This window comes from Bradysia coprophila, chromosome III, assembly GCF_014529535.1.
Source record: "Bradysia coprophila strain Holo2 chromosome III, BU_Bcop_v1, whole genome shotgun sequence".
NCBI classification, from domain to species: domain Eukaryota; kingdom Metazoa; phylum Arthropoda; class Insecta; order Diptera; family Sciaridae; genus Bradysia; species Bradysia coprophila.
Genome location: NC_050736.1, coordinates 4,275,258 through 4,298,207, shown reverse-complemented (window position 1 = coordinate 4,298,207; position 22,950 = coordinate 4,275,258). Strand labels below are relative to the sequence as shown.

The window sequence follows — 22,950 nt, the reverse complement described above, 5'->3', positions numbered from 1 at the left end:
TTATCTCTTTTGCCAACTATATCATTACGGATTGTTGATCCCTTTTACAAACTGTGACATTACAAAGTGTTGCTCCCTATAACAAACGGTAACATTACAGAGTGTAGATCCCTTTTACAAATTGTGACATTACAAAGTGTTGACCCATTTTACAAACTGTAACATTACAGACTGTCGCTCATTTTTACAAACTGTAAAATTACATAGTGTTGATCTCTTTTACAAACTGTGACATTACAGAGTGTTGCTCCCTATAAGAAACTGTAACATTATAGAGTTTAGATCTCTTTTACAAACTGTGACCGTACAAACTGTCGTTCTCTTTTACAAACTGTAACATTACAAAGTGTTCATACCTTTTGCAAACTGTAACATTACAGACTGTTGATATCTTTTATAAATTGTGACATTACAGAATGTTGCTGCCTATCACAAACTGCGATTTTACAAAATGTAAACTTTAATCACAAATCACAAACAGTCAATTTTAATGCTATTCGCAGCGCAAAATCATTTCTCATCAATGTGAAGCCACCATTAGTGTGATGGCATTAAAATGGCATTAAAATTGACTATTGGCAGTTGACTGCGAATAGCACCAATATTGACTATTCGTAGTTGACTGCTATTCGCTATATGCCTTAATTTCACTTTAAGAAACAAGTTAAAGAAGTGTGGGACAATATTCACGCTATTCGCTTATATTTTATGTCGAAGCTTGAGGGGGTGAGTCCTGTAGAGAACTTGTATTCGTTTTACTTTTGAGATTTGGAGGACGAGATAGCATGGATGAGTTCGTCAATCAAATCTTAAACTGAAGTTCTTCAAATATCTCTCATGACCTTTGGTTCATTAACCTTTGGACGATACTGTTGTATTTAATCATTGGTGTTAATTTGATTTTTTGTCTGGTCTGGATTTTTTTTATGTTGTCAATGCTATTTTCTACATGCAACAGTCCTTTATTATAATCAACTTGTTCTTACTTACAGGCTTTAACATTTCAAATGTCTCATTGTCAATTTTTTCAAAGAATGTCATTGTAAATTCGCAATGACACAATGAAATCCTCAGAAAAATTTGACAGTGAGACATTTGAAATGTTAAAGACTGTAGTACTTTCTGTCGTTTTTGTAACATTAAGAGGCGTCAATAACTAGCTGAAATCAGAGTCCACACTTGGGCGTTGCATATTGTATTTTCGATTCAAAAAATTCCTTTATTAAAACGTGACGACAATAGCTACCACAAAAATTTTAGCTTTAAGTAAAAAACAGTTTGGGCATTTTTAACATTTCTGAGTAAAGCCAACAGTCCGCCTGAATTTGCTGTTTGTTGAGTCTTCTTAGAGAGTGTCAAACTATCTCAACAAATATATTTTTTATTAAAAGCTAACACATTTGTAGTGGTTATACTCATCTCACTTTTCTTCGAAAAGGATTTTTTTAGAAAATATCAGTAAAAATAATCAAAATATAGTATTTAAGAAACGCCCTTATGTATACTTCTTAACAAAGCAGCCGTTCCTTTTAACATTAACTATTGAGGTCCCTGCATTGCACTGATCTAATTTGGTTATTTTTTATACTTTATATGACTATCAATGAACATTCGTATAAGGCGAGCCTTATAACGAATAAGCTAAATTGAATTTCGAGAAATTTGTTGGATTGAAATTGGCACCGATTGGATCGGTATTCTCACTAAGATTTACAATCTGCAGGCAAGTATGTCATCGATTAAATATTAACTTTTATTTTTTAACGAAAATTGAAATTAATTTTATCATAAAGTGAAAATGATCTAACCGCGTGTTTCAACTCGTTAATGTAAACCAACAATTCGAATTTAGAAATTCATACACACAACACAGCAAAGCTTCAACCAACAAAACACACATAAATTCTCAGTCTCAATATTTATTTGTAAACAAAAATAAAATATGTTGTGTTATGGCGTATTTGTTTTTCGTGTATACACAACTCGCAACTCACAAACATTGTTGTTATTTATACAAAAAAAGAAAAAAATGTTCGTGTTCGTTTTAGTGTTTTAAAACAGTATAATACCATCATCGTTCAGACAAAATTTAATGAAATATCGAAAATTATTCGAAATGTAACGGCCAAAGTTTGAAGAAATTTATGAAGAAAACAAGGAAGTTTTAAACTGTACACTGCATAATGGAACATCCACCAAAAATATACCAACAGACACATAGACAGGTATACATTACGTCTCAGTCAAATATTACTCATTTCGCAAAACTTCTTGTTGGTAAATATAGCAAAACTAATTTCGATAATAGCATTGGGAGGCGATGGTTCAACCGTTCGGTTTCAGCACAATATTGAATAAATTGATTGCTCTTGTATCGATTATATTTTTATGACTTCAGCACCAAAATGAATACATCAACAGAAAGCCAATAAAAGACAATATGACAAATAAATTAACATAAAATGAAAGTCATTCGTCTGATATCATGAATATACAACTTACAAAGTTGTTGTTTTACTTTACATATTTCTTGCATATGAAGGGGTTGGACAGTTTCAAGGATTTTGGTCCATGGATATGTGAACTATATGTTCAGAAATCTGTGGCAGAAAGTGAATTTGCTCTTCTTGTTAGATTTTACTTGAGGGGAAGTATAGCGAAAGGAAATATGAGTGCAACAGTGGTAGCATTTTACTTGACGGGTACTAGGATTAAATGTTAAAAATCTTTCTGAAGGGAAATTCTGAAAAACTAAAAAAAATTTTTTTTTGAAAACCCCAGGTCCTTCAACTTTTTTGCCATATTTTGCATTAAGTCTTAGTGAAAAATCCAAACAAAGGAATTCTTTTGTTTAAAATTTTCGCAAAGTCTCTTATGGTATGCCAATAACGACAGTTTAGCGAGCTCTCTGGACGTTTGTATCCTGTAGGTGTAAATTGTGAACGATCTCTTTGAGTAGAAATTAGTATTTTAAATTAGCTCCGTCCAACCATATCGACTCCGACATCCAACTTTCCTTCTTTTTTTAATATTTCAACGTTACAAATATTATCGATGATTTCTGTCACCTAAACATAATAAACCAATGGCCGAAACTCGAATATTTTCTTTCGATTCAATTCAAACAAATGTTCGAAAAAACAATAAACAAGCAGAAATGTTGGTTTCGTCTATACGTTTTCATGTGCACGTCAATAACATAAATAAATTCATCTCCAACAAGATGTAGGCTAGGCTCAGATAGTTACGAAGAAAAAAAAATATAAAAATACGAAAACGAATTACATCATACAAGAGTTTATCCAAGAAAATAGATTTTCTTTCGTAATAAAAAGACTGTGTAAATGAAGATACATAAAAAAATATAAAACAAATAAACAAAAACAAATATTATCGATATTTGTGCTGTTGTTTGTTGTGTACGTTTTTTTTTCCTTCGTTGTGTAGTACTTTTAGTTATTTATTTACTTTTTCCTCGTTGAAATGTCTGTTTGAATTGAATAAAAAATAAATATGAAACACGAAAGCATTCGATAGTTTTACACGTAAGTGGTTTGAATTGGAAGACTCGCTGAATCGCAAATTAATATATAATTCAGTTCCTATCAGCTTCAAATTCAAGCGGCCGGATACAGATTCAGTGTGAGCTTCGAACTCCTCTTTTAATTTACCTTCATTTTAACGAACGTTCTTAGGGTGGGTCGATTTTAACAACTTGAAAATCTTCGCCAGCCCCATATGAAGATTGCCAAGACTAATCAAACTGCATCATTAATTTATCGAATTTATCCAAAAAGGGATTTAAAGTTATTATAAGATGAACTTGCTAGCACCTCTCCAATGATACCCCACAAGGCTTTGAACTTACATCGCAATTCGTAGTTGAAATGAATTCTAGATGACTTATGAAGCGGGGAGTATTTTTGGAACTAGATATTTATGTTCAAGGACGGAAAAGTTGAAAAGTCTGTTTTAACGGACATTAGGTTGGTAAGTTCTACTATCGGTATGCGTTTGTAAATCTCAAAAGAACAGTCTTTGCCTATAAAAATGTCTTTAATCCTAAAATTTCTTTCAGTCAGCCATTATCTGTAATTTTTTTTTAAAAGATAGTCAGACTTTAAGATAATCGATTGTATCCCCCCATCCAGGAAATAATGAATTTGGCAATGACAACTTGATGAAGTCTGAAAGGTCATCTTACTTTACCACTAAACCGCTTCTGAATTATGTTTTTAATCCTCGTCTGTTACAACCACATCCAACACACAAAAAAGTAACACAAAGACTTATTTATGTCTCGAATTTCCATTGTGTATTGTTTACACTTCCAAACCCCCCATAGGCGCATTCAAATCTCCCAAATATTTAACTAAGATACCCTCTCTTACATAAAAACGTATTCTGTGTGTTTCTCCACGCATCGACCTGCCACCGAATAGCTGAACAAACTTTTTCGATAATTTTTTTTTCTTTCTTGTTTCTCTTCATTCATTTTCAGACGAGAATGTCGTGCAGCCGCGTGGTTTGCGTCTTACCCGTGGTTTGGGGAAAAAGACAACAAGAGCATAATGTATTGAGTGTTGGGGGTTATGGTGGCAATCACACGATTTTATCAACGTTGTGTTTGTACAACCATATACCAACCGTCATCATAATATACTGTTCAAATACAAGAAACCGATGGCACACGGTGGCAAAGTTTGTTTCACGTCGCTTTAATTGCTAATTAGAACTTCTATTTGGTTATTGTGTGTAATTGCATACCTTCTTCCAGTGGGTCTGACTTTTCTGAAATTATATTTCGTTGGGGTTTAACCGCGACGAGGTGCACGGAATATTTAAAGAAAATTTTTGGATTATGATACTGTGTGCGGTTTCGTGAATATTTGTTTTTTTTGGTTCGCTCTGGATGAAATTTAGATTGGGTGAAATGTGGTCGATATTATTTTATTGGGTTACGTCTGCGTTTTATGAAATATTTTTGGTTTGAATGTCATCTTACAAAAAAAGAGTTCAAGCGAACGGATAGGGGATGAACCGTGATGCTAATGAATTAAAACTTTAAAGTTACACTCGCCCATTCAAATTAAAGACGAATTTGAAGGAAGTTGCTACGAAGGAAGATCAAAATAATAATACAAAATTTAAATGTCTATTCTGTAGTACACGTTTCCCTTTTTTTACCAAACAGATAAAGATTGATCTGAAAACAGAATACATTTAAAGTCAACATTCTCGACTGAAAAAAAAAAACATTTTCCCCATGCAGCCTCTTCTTGATTACTTTTAACTCTCCACTCAAAATTCACTGAAAAACAACACTTGAAAACCTTTATATCAAGGCATACACGAAGTCTACAATTGGCTAAACAATAATAATGGCCAATTCAATAGCTAATGGTGTTTGTTCACCAAAGGAAATCCATTAAATATTTATGAAAATAAAACAGAAAAAATATTTTGTAAACAGCACATATAAACGCGGCGGAAATACATATAGAAAATTCAAACATACCACAAAAATGTTTTAAACGTACAATGCCAAGAAGATGTGATTTCTCAATGTAATGATTAAGAAGCTCAAGAATTATATACGAAAGAAACAAAAATCGAAAAATTCGATAGGATATTCGATAAGGAGCAATTAGAGCGAATTTCGGTTAAAACATCCGAACAGCACAATTTAAGTAAAGAAAGTTCGGCATTTTAAATATCGCCCTTTCTAGAGTCTTGCTAGTAATTGATCGAAGTGCTGCGGAACGAACGTTACAATCTATTTCAGTCGATTCCAGTTCATGAAATAAAAAACAAATATTTCGGATTGCAAACAAAACAATTGCTGTGTTTCAAATTTGATGTTAGAATAAATAAAAAAAATGAATTAAAAATACAAAGAAAAAACAAAAATCTTTAAAATATTTTTAGTTTGGTTGTTCAGACGGTCGAAAGAGCGATTTAATGTTTACCAATAAATAGGTGGAATGGACGAGAATATTTATTTATTGTGTTTTATGGATTGTGGTGTGGTGTGGTTTAGATTCTTTTCGTGTAATTTTTTTTTAAGTAATTTCGTAAAGAAAATTTACTTCGAAAATAAATGTTTGCTCATTATAATGTCCGGTGTAGAACTGTATAAATGTGGCTTTCAATAATTTCAATCTATATTGTTACTGTTACCGATTGTGCCTGAGTATCTCAATCGGAATCTAAAATGTTTATGACTCACTATTATGAAACATTATCAGTTACCGTTATATATCGTTATACGCAGCAGAACGAAAAACAAAAGCCCACAAAGAAAGTTTTTAAATGACTTGTTTTTTAATGACCAAAGAAACTGTAATGAAAAGGCTTGTCATCTGTTTAACATCTGCTAGCGACAACGAAGATAAAAATATACGATCCTTTTGTTGTCTCATATACCAAAATGCATGTTCATCAAATAAATGAAGTAAAAGATTTTGTATCAAACACTAGACAATACTTTGAGTAGAAGCAGGAATAGATTTAAATATTATGACCCCATCCACTTGCCGTTTCCGTTAAGGATACGCCATCCGTCCAAGTTACACAAAGCTCACCAGAATAGGATTGTGATGCACAATTCGATTGGAAATGCAAATCACACACCCGATGCATTCCACGTTGTCTAACATTCATGTTTGATAATTTTGCGACAAATGGAATTATTTTGTTACAGTTTTTCCAAATAAATTTCCTCCGTTTTGGGTTCTATGTCTTAGCTTTGTGTTGTACTACATACCTTGTTCACTTTATTGCATCCTCTTGTTGACAGAAGTAAGTGAGCAACCGAACTTCAAATATCTTTCACAAGTATCATTCCGCTGTGAACCATATACAAACGTCTTAAATCCGGTGGGTAAACATAAATAATGCAAGAAATCTTCTTCTTTTTTTCTCGAGAGTCTATTGATAAATATCATTGCTTCAGATTTTATACATCAATTCTCAACCTTCGACGAACTTCTTTTCCGAGTATTATTTGCTGATTTTTTGCATATGAAAAGAAAGTTTTGAATTTAAAGGGGAGAACCTTGGAAAAAAAACAATTTTGTTTCGATTTTTTGTTGGTGCAATGGTAAATATCAGCTGTTAATATTAACCTCTTATTTTATTCTTATTTTACAGCAACTAGTTACACTGAATCTACAGTGTGTTTTGTTGTAAGTATTTTCAATAGAATGATAGGAAATCTTTTACTTCACTTGTTTTAACAAACATTTTGTTATATAAAACCACATAAGTCGGAACTAATCCATTATTTTTGTTATGGTTGTGGATAACAGATGATATACCGGTCCAGGATGATTATGCTTATTTATGTTTTTTGTCTCGGTTGTTGTATTGTTGATCAAATCCTAACAAGCCCATATATGGCAAAATCTTATCAAAAAATTAAAGTCAAAAGACAAATTGATTTTATATTTTTATTTAACTTCGTTCACTTTACTCTAGCATCCCCCAACCTTCCCCACACATTTGTCGTAGACATGAAGGTGGGTTGAATGACCGCTGACACATTAGGCAATCCATCCAATTGTGTATTCCAGCAACACAAAATGAAACAAGTAAAAATAAAATCAAAAGCTTTAACATTTTTGTACAAAAAATGCAGCTTATAACAGACTAGCAAACGTTTAACGATCAACGTTTCTTATTGAAATGATTTTTTGATTAAATTGCATGCATTTTATATGTATATCCGATAACGTAAACAACGACTTTGTAGCTGTTATTGAATTTCGTCACGAGAAGGTGTAGTATGGGGATACGTTTTTTTTTGCACATCACTTCCTATTTTCAGCTTAATGACCTAATTTCTTTCATATCACCTGCGTAAATAAATGGTATTTTGAAATGTATCGAAGCAAAGAGCGTCATATTTGCTGACTGTTATTGGAAATACAAGATGCAGTCATGCTTTTTGGACTTAGTATTGAAATAGTACTACGTTGCATATATTTCTGGCGTCGTCTAGAAAAAACGTTGTTCCTAACTAGCCAGACGATAACACGAGCCATATATTACCAAGGCACTGAGGTCTCAAAATAACATTACACGTTGTTGTAGAATATTTTGACAAGTTATACAAGTTGACACAGAATACAATAAGCTAATAGGCAATGATAATGCGTTAAACTTAAGTATTCAGTTACTAAGATCTGTCACGTGCATAAGAGAGATACACCCAATCCAATCACAATAAAAAGCAATTTATTGTCCTTTTATATTAATTAAATCCTCTCAATAATAGCATTAATTTTCCTTTAAAAGAAAACGAAAAATTGAAAGAAAAACAATTTATTGTTCATCCATCCAAGAAATAATTTCCGTTTTTCTTTAGCCATATTTTCCACCCCCCACTCCATCTTTTTTTGGTATGATGGTATGGCGCATTTTCCTTTAATATTTAATATCAGTTCGTCGGCATTAATATACAAAAGAAAAATTTTACATTTTCAATTAAGAGCAAATTACCCTTTTAATTGCCAGAGAATAATAATCAAATTGACAGGTCACACTCTGCGCGAAAAATTGGATTACTTTAAACAAATGAGCGACTCCATTCTGTGGCATAGATATTAAGTTTGGGGAGAATAGATCTGTTTTTATTTTTCATTATTTTTTTCTTATTTCGTACTTTCCGAATTTTAACTGAGGATATAATAGACCTAGAGCCCAAGTTCATACAACTAACACAGTTTCTTATAAGACAAAACCAAAACCATAATACGAAAAATACTTGTTGCGTAAATTTTATTTTGAGTGCTAGGCGACTCGTTACTAGAGAAAACATCGCAGTAAGTTACTGAAACTAAGCTAGAAATAAAATTCATATTGACAAGTATATCGCGTCGTGTAGGCCAACTTTTGGTCTTTGGTGCCATCATAGATATAGGCTACCTAGAGGCATTATGATCCGACCGAAATTCATTGAAAAATTGGGGGCTAAATGGCCATATGTATCCAACAGATATCTTAGTGATGCTGCTCTTAACCTATTAGGAATACTTTTATTATCTGCTATTACCAGTAGCTACAACAATAAACGACTAATGTGGTGTAATTTAGAAATACAACAGTGCAACTATTGAAGTACAAGATTTTGAATTTGGATAAATCTCTTGAAAATACTAATAATGTGAAAAAATTCGAAATCTACAAAAGAAACTATAAAATATGTGTCATACACAAACGTGATGTTCGATATGAATACTGAATAACGTCTTGTTTAAATTAAACGTTTGTTAATTTCACGACTCTATGACGGTTTTGCAATACAAGGTTTTAATAAAGGAACATCACGGTAAAATAAAAATACGAAATCGAACGGGAATAGTGAATAAGAAGGAGAAGAAAAAAAAACGCTCACTGACATGAACGTCTTAATAAACAAAACATAAATTATTATTAACGTTTTCGATATTTATTTATGGAATTTTTGAGAAAATAATATTTTGAAACCAAAATCCATATTTTCGAAATAAACATAAACAATCAAAGCAGCAAAATTTTCTCTATGCATAAACAAACAAATTATTTGATATTTTCAGCTAAATATTATTTGTGCATTGGAATTTCAGTTGAACTACATTATTAAGTTGCACGAAACGGTTTCTTTTAAAGCGCATAAATATAGGTATACACATCTTGGTACATAGAAATATGAAAAGTGATTAGGTTAGTTGATCGTTTTAAAGACATACTAAACAAATATTTGCAGACATGTTCATATTCATAAATTTTGGCATTTCTCCGGTCAGTTTAGTCAATCAAAATTTTTTAATTTTAATAAGATGATGAAAACAGCTATTTTCAACACATGTATCGAAATGGTGTTGTTTTACGCACTAGGTGTGAGAATGATAAAACATGGCGCAGGCCGATTAAAAAAAGGTCCACTTTAACAAGCATCATGTGGTGAGTAGTACACTGTTTCAAAACGAGTATCGAACTAGGTTTTTAGCCCCGTACGAAGTACAAGGGGCTAATAGGATTACGATGCCGTGTGTAATTGATGGAATTCGAAGCAGACGGTAAGGGCAAAGTGTTTGCCTATGTTCATAGATAACGAATCCGCAATAAAAATTGTGTCCGTCCGTCCGTCTGTCCGTCTGTCCGTCCGTCTGTCACGTCGATATCTTGAGTAAATCAAATCCGATTTCAAAAATTTTTTTTTTCCCTGAAAGATAGTCGAATTAGTGAGGCTAAGTTCGAAGATGGGCGATTTTGGGTCGACCCCTCCCGAGCTGGGGCCCCATAAGTGATTTAACGTTTTCCGAAGATATCTGCAGCCATTGAAAGGGTTCACATGTAAGTGATACGTCAAATAAAAGGTATTTACAATACCGATCGACAAAAAAAAAGTTTATGGAAATCGGATGATCGACTCGTTAGTTAGACCGCTTGGTGTGAACTAGAAACAGGGCGGCAAGCCGCTTTTGCTTGTAGGTTAGCCAAATTTGAACGGATTTAGATGGATTTTGCTTTATTAGATAGGTATTGACCGTACCAATCAGGGAAAAAAACGTTCATGGAATTCGGTTTACCGGAGCGTGAGCTAGGTCTCTTGGAGTGAGCTTATATGTGGCTACTCGGCCGTACAGTGAACGTGGTGTTTTTAGCCCCGTACGAAGTACAAAGGGGCTTATAGGATTACGATGCCGTGTGTAATTGATGGAATTCGAAGCAGACGGTAAGGGCAAAGTGTTTGCCTATGTTCATAGATGACGAATCTGCAATAAAAATTTTGTCTGTCCGTCTGTCCGTCTGTCCGTCTGTCACGTCGATATCTTGAGTAAATCAAATCCGATTTCAAAAAAAAAAAAAAATCCCTGAAAGATAGTCGAAATAGTGAGGCTAAGTTCTAAGATGGGCATATTCGGGTCGGCCCTTCGTGAGTTAGGGCCACCTAAGTGATTTAAGGTCTTTTGGTGATATTTATGGCAAAATAAACGATGGAAATGTAAATGACACGGCAAATGATAGGTATTGTCAAAACCAATCCAGGAAAAAAAAGTTTTTTAAAATCGGGTGAGTGGACCGTGAGTTAGGGCCTTAGAAGTGAAATGCTACTAGGGCCCTATGTGTATTTCACATATAACTCGAGTAAATTTCATCCGTTTTTCGTAATTTTTGTTTCATTTGGAAGGTAATCAAAGGCCGAATAGAATGTAGTTGAAAAAAAAAATTAAATTTGGGTCCTCGGACTGAGGCCGATACAAGGGCCCTATGTGTATTTTACATATAACTCGAGCAAATTTCATCCGTTTTTCGTAATTTTTGTTTCATTTGGGAGGTAATCAAAGGCCGAATAGAATGTAGTTGAAAAAAAATTTAAATTTGGGTCCTCGGACTGAGGCCGATACTAGGGCCCTATGTGTATTTTACATATAACTCGAGCAAATTTCATCCGTTTTTCGTAATTTTTGTTTTATTTGGAAGGTAATCAAAGGCCGAATAGAATGTAGTTGAAATTTTTTTTTAAATTTGGGTCCTCGGACTGAGGCCGATACTAGGTCCTTCAAAAAAATAAAATTTTAGGGCGATTTGAAATTTTTGTTTCATTTGAAAAGAACGTCGTACGGGGCTTCGTAATTGCGTTATGCGCAATTTGTAAGATGTACATATTACATAATAATTTTACTTTAACTACATTAACCGGCGCAATAGGCTTACGGTCAAAGTAGGGTGACAGACGCACTAGGGTCACGTACGCAAAAGATATACGGGTTTGTACGGGGCTCAGTCGCAGCAAACGCTCCGACTGTTCTGATGGCTCGTTTGTTAATATCTCGAGTAAACTTTGACCGAATTTCATGAATTTTTTTTTTGTTTGAAAGGTATTATCGAATGTAAAGCAGTCGTACTACTTTCTACCTCCTAACAAAATAACCGTCGACTGCCATTTTGGATTTTTGTAAGAACAATAGAAATCGGTGAAAATGATTCTTACAAAGTTACTGATCAGTGGGAAGTGATTGGTTATGTGTGTGGGGTGTTTCAAGCATCCCAAATATGGATATCTATTTATAAATATATACAGCTATATTGAGCTATATAACGGTGTAGATAGTTCTTTTGAGCTATATACTAGCATATTTATTAGTAAAATATTTATTTATAGGTAAATATAGGTTAATATAAATTGTTGCAAAAATTTTTAAGTTTGGGTTACAGTTGAAAGGAACGTTGTACGGGGCTTCGTAAATCGTCAAAAGCAGCTGCATAATTTCCGTCACAGTATGTCGACGCTGAAAAATGTAACTCTAGTATCGTCTAAATTTATCGTGATAACCTTATTGTAGTATACGTTCCCATACTATACTATCAAAGAGTTAAATAATAATATCACCTATCCAACTACCTGACGGAAATCAAGCCATGCATCCAATATGTCAAATGCTATATGATTTTACATTGAATTTTTACGTATTGTATACATGGCTTTTAAACGTCAGCGGAGCGCCACCTGTTATTATTTCTCTGACAACATCATCCGAAATTATAATTGACTCAATAAGCCTTCGACTTGATTACATGTCCGCGCTCCAAGACAAGAAACACCTGCAAAAAGGCCACCTTCTACGTTGCTTCACTTGATGATTAAATATTTTTGTTTCTTTCACACCAAAATTATGCAGAAAAAGTGTGAGGTACAATAAGAAAGTTGAGTGTTTCAAAATCTACCATGGTACCGAATGTGGAATCCAATTTTTTACGGTTTTTGTAACACATGAACAACAAATGAAGGGATTTTAATGAGAATGGATGAACCTTTAAGAAACCAGGTAATAAAATCTTTTGCTTTTACTGTTCAAAGTATCGCTTATGTTTGATGCAAAATCTTTTACTTCATTTTTTTTAACATTTATGTTACTGTAAAGCTTCACATCCACTATAACTCCTACTAATGGTTTCATATTTGAGTATATCACTCTCTACATCAAATTATTATAACAGAAAACATTTAAAAGAGCGTTAGACGAAATGTTCCTTATCAATCTAATCTCCTTTCGAACCATTTAATGAAATAAGATACGTTTCACAATAAACATCCAACATCGTTATACCAATTGAACTTTATACGCACAGCGTAACAAATTGGATAATTTTTATGTTGTGAGAAAATCGATTTTTATTTTACTTTCGATAAATATTTCTCCAAACCAATGTCGGAAGCGAAACGCCATCAATTTGGACACCGGTCTACCCCAATTTGGAATCAATGAAACATGTTGTTCGGTGATTGGTTTGAACAAAGTTTGCGTCATTGTTGTTTGTTAAGTAATGAAATGGTGTTTTGTGTAAAATATGTAAAGAAGGAAAAAATCTAAGTGGCAAAAAAGTTGACTTACATTCTGTGTTAAATTTTCCGGTGAGATGCAATTCGCTTTATTGACTTTGTTGAATTCACTGAGAAAACGATGATTTGTAAACGATGCGGCCAGTGCCGACTGTTGCCAAGATAAAATATGTGAGTCTGGTTTCATTAATTCGTCTGGATAATTAAAGTGATTCTGAAAAGATTAAAAAATAAAATTTGGTCAACATTTAAAGTAGTAAAATAATTGAATTTAAAGCCAAAAATTCAAATCGTTGATGTAAAACCTAATACCAGTGTGAAATATGAAGGAACAACATAGCGAAAGTTCCAGATATATTACAAAGTCAGAAACTTACTCCTACCATGATGCATGGTAGCGTTACAAATGTATTAAATATTCTGAGTGCGGGAAAATCTACCACCATATGATTAGGTATAATTGCGCCATTATTATGCATATTACAAAGCTAACAAACATTGAGTGCGTCGACGAAAATTCAGAAGCGGAATAAATATTATTACCAAACATATTCCGAATATGTTCACTTCCTACACTGCACATAAACTCACATTTTACGGTTAACCACAGTCGAGAAATCATAACACTCCACTCATACCACAACGTTCCGATTTGATACAATTTACATTCATCAGAATACATCATTCTCAAAACTTATCTAGACAAAATCATCGCAATACAATAGGCTCGGTCTATCAACAACATCAAGTAGATATAGAGAGAGTATCATTCAAGAGTTGTTATACCTTCCCCGACTGTATAATAAATTAATAAACGTCTACATACACCATTTAAATGAACATTTTCATCCTCAATAAACAATATTTTCCCGACAAAGTCGTTAAATGCTGCTGATCATACAGAATAGATAATGCAATTAAGGTTAGAGCATATCTCTCTCGTTGTGTTTGAACTCATATAATAGCGCGAAATGGGTGAAAAGAAGATACACCACATTCGGTTTTACCAAACACTGTGCAAGGAGTCGTGGTGCGGTGAACAAAAAACGCTTTTTGTAGATTGTAGAATGAGGATAAGGATTACAACCGAGAAGCCGCCTTATTCAGTTACGTGTAATGTGGTGTATTCGCCCTAGTATATTCGGTTGTAAAAGAACTGCTTACCATATTAATTGCTGTGTGTGTGGTGCGCTTATGTTTCACAATTTTTGTCTGAGAAAAAACGGTACACGAGAGGGATTTTCTGTTACTAATTTTTATATTCTGTTTGGAATTTCCTTCTTTTTTTTATATTTTTGAAATGTTTAACCACTCGTTTCAGGATATTACAAGAACATTTAACAATTAGAAAAAAAACGATGAACTTCCCTTTACCGTGGCTGAGCCGTACAGCTAAATGATAAACTTGTGAAAGCTTAACCAATTACTTGTAGAGCATATCGCTCTTAATTCTTTCCTTATGAAAAAAGGAAATTCGTTGTACAATTTTGTTAATGTGACTTTGTGTGGTAAAAGGGGGTTGAATTTAAGCAAAGTACATTGGATGAACAAGATAACGTTGACTAGATTTGAGTATGTTAAGTGTTATAAGTCGCTTGATTGTAAGGGTGGCGCATCATTATTTTTATGAAAAATTAAATGCAGCTATAGACCAAAGACCTTTGACCATTTATGGTATCCATATCCACAATTTATATGATTTTCATTCAAAGGATTACAAATTATTACTAACCTACGTGTTTCCTTATTCTATTCCATGATATGACTTAAATATTCAGCACGGCATGTTTAAATGTTCCTTACCCAAGTAACCACAATCTTATGCTTTCAGGTTTTCTGAGACACCAGTAACAATATAAGTATTACATTTGTGAGCATTCAACCATCACCCCAACATACTGATTATGATCTCCCATACATATCCGATATATAGCATAAACATACAAAATGCAATATGTTCTGTATTAATATGTATTTATCCATAATAGACCGTATAACGAATAGATAAAGTCACACAACACAAAACAGAAATGGGAAACTTAGACAAAGAGCTCATCGGTAAATTGTTTTATAGTCCAGAGTATTTATCGACGATATCCACGAATAATTTTATCAATTTCCCTCTAAGACAGATTAATAAGTTGCATGCAGGCAGGCACAGTCGCTGGAAGACTTCAGATGCAAAAGAATACGTTTTAACACAGACTCTTGATAAGGGAACTACTATTCGTACCGCAACCCTCTCTCTATATATGCAATAAGCGATAGGTAAAATTTCTATATTGAATGTGGTATAGAGTTCTGTATGAACAGTATAACAGTAAATTTGTGTACACAGGCAGAACATTTTATGTGTTATTGAGATGAAGACCTCATGAGTGATAAATAAGACATTAGATCCATAAAGATGTTTGGTTTCGTTTATATTAAACAGAGATTACGTCTCCTTATTTCCATTCATTGCGTTTATTGGGGGTGCTGCACAATGAACTATGCTGTTGTTTGATTTTCATGATTTTGATATAGACGATAATTTATGAGTTCTTTAGTGAATGCATAGATAGTAAAAGAGTCTTGTAAGGAGCTATCAACACTAGAGAATGCAATGTACGAAATTATTGATTAGCCTGATAGTTACGTCATCTACCTCATAGCTATCTGTGCAGTAGATTAAATGATTTTACGTGATAATTCCGATGAAAAGCTATCATGCTACTCAAAATTAATAGAATTAATTTTTCGTTGAAAATCCTTCCTAACCTTAAAGAGCTTTATAGATGATCTACTGGTGTTATCCATATATTCTTTCCTAGAAGCTCACGAATACATTTATATAGAATCCACCACACTTGACAAAGAGCGAGGGTATGGAAGGCTCCTACAACAATAACAACACAACATCAACAAAAGGGAGAAATGAACGTAAAAAAAATATCCAAACAATAAAAATTTATAAAGACTAGGTAATTGTTCAATAAATCTTTATCCTAAAAGGAATGTTGAAAAAGTACCACTTACAGGCGAAAGAAAAAAAAAGATGCGGAAAAAAATGGTTGAGAATGGAACAAAGCTTGGAGAATTTTTTTTTTATTATTTCGATTGCTTTTGAGTCTCTATGTGTACTTAAACGGAATATATATACGATAAATTGATGTTAAAAGTTACGCTATTGTGGGGCAAGCAAAAAAAATCTTTTATTTTTTGGTGTGCATTAATGAGGTAGATGGAGGAAAATCTACATAGCGATGAATCTGTGGTATGGGTGTGTGAAAGGTGTATTCAAGGTTCTCTCAGTTTTTACGCATCACCTCACACGTTAAAAGGTCAATAACTTTCACTTACGATGCCGGAAAAATCTACCTTTTTTACGATTGAATAGATTTTCGTATACACCTTCGATGATTGGGGAGGGAAAAAAACCGAATTCAAAAAATAATTAATAATTGAAGATGTTCATTAAAACAGTTTCGTTTGTTTGGTCCTCTTCATCCTTCAATTTAATGTCTTACTTGTTAAATGTGGAGTGATTTAATGGACTTGCACAGAAAAATTTAATTGATAGTAATGGCAAGTGCAGTACAGATACATAGTCTTTACGATGGAAGAAACATATGTGCAACGTAAAGCTACTAACAAAAATATCATTTACACCCAATATCATATCGATCGCATGAACGATCAATAGTAGATCACAGTAAAGTGAAATTCGACATTTTTTCTGATTTAAGAGTTGTTGTGGTTTGCAATTGATTCCCCAAAAATTTCGTTGAACAAATGAAAATGTAGACTTTTGCTTTTAAAAATTTTGGTAAGGCAAGGCAGGCGCTCGTCAGAATCTAGATTTTTATTTGTGAACAAATGTTGTGTGGAATCATTTACAAAGCACAACACCTTCCGAATCAGTAAATTTTTGGAATTTCACTTTTCTTACCCCGTATGTCCTTGTTTGAAACTTTTTATTTTGCCAAGTGTGGCGTTTGCAGCACGAGCCGAAGACGATATATGCAACCACACAAGGGAAAAAACAAAGTTCCAAACGATTACTTAAGGTATTTTACTTACTAAGCACCCGAGAAATGAGTTTTAACGATCATTTTATTGAATTTTATTGAAATATATTTTCTCTATCTAGACAGGAAATATCACGAATTCGTCGCTCATTCCCAACACACGTTGACATTCACTTTATGATTATGCTGAAAAGTTTCTTCAGCGAATTCGATGCCAGAAATCGTTTCTGCTTCATGCTGGAAAGCTCCTATTCACTAAATAAAAAAAAATCAAATACCTGAAAGTTGTAATATTCTGAACCTCCCTAACTATTAAAATAGAACCAACATCTATCATACTGCTGTGAAGACGACAGTAGCTGGGTTCTTAATTCGAGCTAAGTATTTCAACGTACACACACAAATTTCCTTTGCACAGCCTTCAACAACCCCAATTTCATTACAATGAAAATATCTAAATTCTTGTGTGCTCATAAAAGTATAATTATTATTTGCATTGATAATGAAAAAAATAAAAAAGAGAAGAAAATGTCGGAAAATTATGAACCACGCCGGAAAATTTAAATAAAAAATAAATAAAGAAAAACGAAAATGTAAGACAATGTTGTTTACATAACAAAAAAAAAAGAAGTAAAATCGCAATAAGAACAATAATAACGAAACAATCCAACTGATTTTCCTTTGCTCTCAACGGCATCCACACAAAATATTATTCCATTTTTGCTCCGCTAAATAAACATTGATCGAACGCAATCAATCGGTTAAAATGAAAATAAAATAGATGAAGAAAATTGAAAATTCAAGTAATGTTTGCCGTTGAATTCGAAATAAGTAGAAAGGGGGAAGCTGTGATTTATTAAAATGTGTCTGATTTGAAGATCATAACAGTCAAGACATCAAGGTTTTATAGTACAACATTACCATGTGTATGACTTCATATAGTTTTACAGATGGCCATTTCATCTTTTATCGACAAAGACGACAAAAATAAGTGATGAGTACATGGAGATGTGGTCATAAATAGCAAAATGCATGTTAAAACCAATGAAGCTAAAGATCAGAAAAAGTCTTTAAACTTTTGTTTAAATTTGTGAAAAATAATAAGGAAAAAAGAAGTAAAAGATTCAATAATTACGTAAGTGATATATGATTTCCTGCTGTGATAGATTAACATTACCATCAGATTAATGTCTGACTAACAACCTGGAAGATGCGGGAATTTACAAAAAAAGAGAATTAAATAAATTTCTCTGGTGACTTTACGATTTCCTTTTTAAAGAAGCGAAGTGGAAACCGACGAAAAAGTTCAATTCAAAAACGTTTGTGAATCGGTTTTAAGTCAATAATTTGCAAAAATGTCAACAAAATTCATAAAAATGCAATTAACATTGCAATGATTGTAATTTTATCGTAGCCTAAATTCAATTCCAATTTTAGATTTCATTTTGTATACTTCTTTGCGAAGATTATAAAATTAATAAAAATTTGAGTTAAATAAAGAATTTAAAACGTGTGACAACAATGACTAAGATAGTTCATATAATCAGAAATATTATAGCTGACAGCCTAAAAATGTTTTACTTTGAGTTACGTACACATATTCGCACCATAACATTAAATTTGAACACTGCCCTACTCCGATCAAATTCTGAAATAAGTACATTATGTAGAACACACAATTTTAAACTGTGGCGCTCTTCGCATTTTGCAAAAATTAAAAACAAAACGAACGAACTTTCTTACAGTGCCAACATTGCAAACATAAAAATACAATAAGATTGCAATATGTGTAATGTTACTGTAATAAGATTTTCCCGGAACTATATTATTACAGTCACGCACCTTTGATTTCTAAGGCCAAATTGAATTCCAAAATTATGCGACTTGTGTACTTTGATAGAGCTCGTGAAAGTTCACCAAAGTACACCAATGAACCCAAAAAAAGTTTCGTCCAGGTGTGTGCACTCTCTCACTGAACCCTGTAATCTTGCAATATTATTACGGAATTCGGAGGGTTCAGTGAGTGAACCTAAGGACTTGGACCAAATTTTTTTTGGGTTCAAAAACCTAGTTTCGTGAACTTTCATGAGCTCTTTCAAAGTACGCAAGTCAAAAAATTTAATATCGCTCCATAGCCTTAGAAATCGAATCCGCGTTTTTGTGATGCAATAATATTCGTTTGTTATCTTATTGCGTTACAAACGAATACTATTGCAACTTCTGTAATATTGTTACAGTTTGGTGTAATATTATTGCATGTTTGACATAATGTGCCGTTTATTTTCGGTTGTGGTTCTTTCATTATTTTTGGTTTTCAACAACTTTAATTGTATTGTTGGTTTTCTAATATTGTCCTTTTCTTGGTAATGGTGATTGTAAACTCAATTGAAAGAAGAAAATGCAGATAATTTCTAAAATTTGGAGCGGTTCAAAAATTGGTTGCAGAATCTTTTGATATTACGTTTTTTCAGCGATTAATAAGGTTTGGCTAGATTTGTATTTATTTGTTCGTTATGACTATCACGTATTTTTGCGAAATTTTAATTTTTTGGAAGAATGGTATGAAGACGTCAAAGTCAATGGCTCAATAAGATTACATCACGGAACTGCAATCGGAAACATTGAGCAATTTTATTATTAATGTGTTCCATTACAACATGATTTGTCGCAACAGAAAGTAATTTTTTTGTAGTATCGTTAATATGACAGAGCTAGTAATACAATACGAATGTTCAAGTCTCTTTATTTAAACCTAATCTTCTTTCAAATTCCCGCATCTTCCTGTGCTTGAATACTGAAATTCTTTGAAATTTGCATGAAAATTTTCTCATAAAGTTTGTAATTCGAGCGTCTAAATAAAATTAATTTTAAATAAACAAATGCAGCACAACATTCAAGTGTGTGATGTATTAATTTCTTCACAAATAAACAACAACAACAAATTAAATAAACTTTTCGATACCAGACCAAATAACTGTTTTCGAATAAATACCCCGTCCAACTAAAGTGCATGAGTTATGACAGTATTTGGTTAACATTTGTTTCAAGGTTCTAGATTCTGTACCTTTTTAGATCGTTGCTGTGTTTATGTTTGCCTACATCAGCTTTATGGTTTTAAAGTCATTTCAAACCCGAATAAAAATTCAGTTGCATTCAGAGGAAGGGATTGTAACGCATACTGGAGCTACGCAGTGCGATTAATTTAAGAAATTGGTTTTTGGGAATAAATGAAATGAAATGGATTGTCCCAAACTGTGATAGTAGCAGGTAGTTCTCGAAGGCCCCCAGCAGTTGTCTGTAGTCTTTTTATTATCAATGTAGTATTGATCGAAAAACGCTGTACCATGACTTTGTGACTTAAAGCTGAGAGTCAAGTTGAAACAATGACTTTGACTTTAGTTGTATTTGTATACTGTCTTTACCAGTTTACCTATCAGTTTTGTGTGTGTTTACCAAATGATCAAATTATAATCCGTACCAAGGTAGATATAGTGGGGAGGTAGGGTTGTACATTACATAACCGAATCACGTTCACCGAATCACACTCACAACCTTTTACAAACAGCTAGTCATCTCTTATCGACAACCAGTTCAAAAATAAACAATGATCACAAGCTAGTGTTCTGTCGTATGTAGCAAAACGTATGGTAAAATTAATGAAGTACAAGACTTGTTACCAAAAGCTAAGCGATACTTAAACCAAAAGAAGTAACAGATTTAATCGTTATTTCACAAAAAAGGTAAAACTTGCTGTTGAAAACAGATGAAAGGGATTATATTGGGTACTAGCAGACCGATTCGAAATTCTTCAAATTATTCTGTGTTTGTTAAAAATTTACATGGAATTATCAAAATTAAACAAAACAAAAAGAAATCATTTTGTTCTTTTCGTGAGTTAAAGTAAAATAATCTCAATGTAAACATAAACAATTTTTTCTTTAAAAAAAGAAGAGAACATGATTGCATATTTATTTTTGATGAGACCCAGACAAATAAGACAATATGAAAACAATGTGGTTGTTATACGAACTGAATCATATGCTCAATCTTCACAGTGTTCCAGTGTTTGAGTTTCTGCCGTACGCAAAATGATTTTAATTTTAATAGCACATCGTAAAAGTTAAATGATATGCGGATGAGTTCCTGCATTTGATCACATTTGTAGTGGTAGTCTCGTCATCAAAGTGCATATTCAATTTTATGATACAAAGTTCGATATTGTAAAACAACACGAAGACTTAATGACAAAGGACAACAACTGTTTGCACAGTGTTTTCTTGAGTCACCGACTAAGGTCGAATTACTTATATTAATCGATTGATCCATTGAATGTCGATCCTAGCAACTCCAGAATCTTTGTCATTCAATTGCATAATTATTACCTCTTCTCCTAGTCTAACAAAAACATTGTCAAATAAACTTCAGAAAGTTAACTTATCTACCTGCCTGCTGTAGACAATGATGCCAATTCAATAGCTACAGAATTTAACATAACACAAGACACAAACCATTGTAATTCACAGCTTTTAACTTTTCCCTCCGAATCTTGAATAGTATATCTAAAATTACATATTAAAATTAAATTTACAAACCCTGTGCTGTGTGATCGTGCTTATTTGTGAAAGAAATAAATATTTACGTGCGAATTTTCTGTGTAACTTTTGCGTATCTTAGATGGTATACAATGTACAACACAAAACATATCCTTTTCTTCATCCATATACATAAAACATTAAGAAAAACAATCACAAACTTTGCCTCATAAGAAATTCATTTTTGCCAAAGAGTTGATTCGTTACAAAACATTAACGTAGCATGACGATATCATTGTGTATACTTGGGGGTACACCGACAACAGAATGATATTATTAAACAAGTATGTTTAAGTGAAGTGAATGTGTTGAGCTAGTATAATACAGGAGCAAACATATCAATTTTTTGGTCTAGAAAAGGAGGAGAATTTTTGTATTATTTGTATTCATAGTTGGGTTAGCTATTTAGTCAATGAATGCATTTTGGGCTATTCATCAGATCTATTAGAAGATATCAATAAAATGGATTGACATTAAGACAGCGCCAACGGCAGCAGAGACTTTGTTTATATAGACAGTCTTTTCTCAATGAAATAGCTTGAGATTGATTAAAAAAGGACATGGACATCCTATCTGGTCATCCTAACAAAACTTTTGTGTCTACTTTCTTCTCTAAATGTGTACTCTTGTTGAGTGCTTTGTTGAGTAACTTGCCAATCTGAAGAATTACACTAGATGTAATTCAAAACACACTGAACAAAGCCAGTCAGTTTATGGGGATGTAACAACTATAAACTTTAGATATGCTTTTAACTAAAATTTTGGTGGAACATTATTTTAGAGCTTATTGTATTGGTGTCAACGTTGTTGAGACAAAGAGCATAAGATCGTTTTCTAGGTTCGTATTTGTATATCTAATTCAAATAGATGTAGAAATGTTAAGTAGCAAATGTTGTATTTTCTGCATCGAATATCAGAGAAAAGTAAAATTCGATATGTTTTCTGGTCCACATAAAATTTGTTTAGCAAATGAAAGTCTAGATTTTCATTTGTTCAACGAAGATCTTGTGAAATCATT

The 22,950-nt window shown here is 32.9% G+C and overlaps 1 protein-coding gene across 4 annotated transcripts in view; it reads right to left on the bottom strand.

Moving 5' to 3' along the window:
• LOC119078660 (forkhead box protein P1) overlaps positions 1-22,950 on the bottom strand; it is a 103,959-nt gene that overhangs the window by 50,471 nt on the left and 30,538 nt on the right. For all 4 annotated transcript variants that reach the window (XM_037186310.1, XM_037186328.1, XM_037186319.1 and 1 more), the window contains exon 2: positions 13,383-13,544. In XM_037186310.1, coding sequence (XP_037042205.1) covers positions 13,383-13,544 — 162 coding nt within the window. The remainder of the gene's footprint in view (positions 1-13,382; positions 13,545-22,950) is intronic.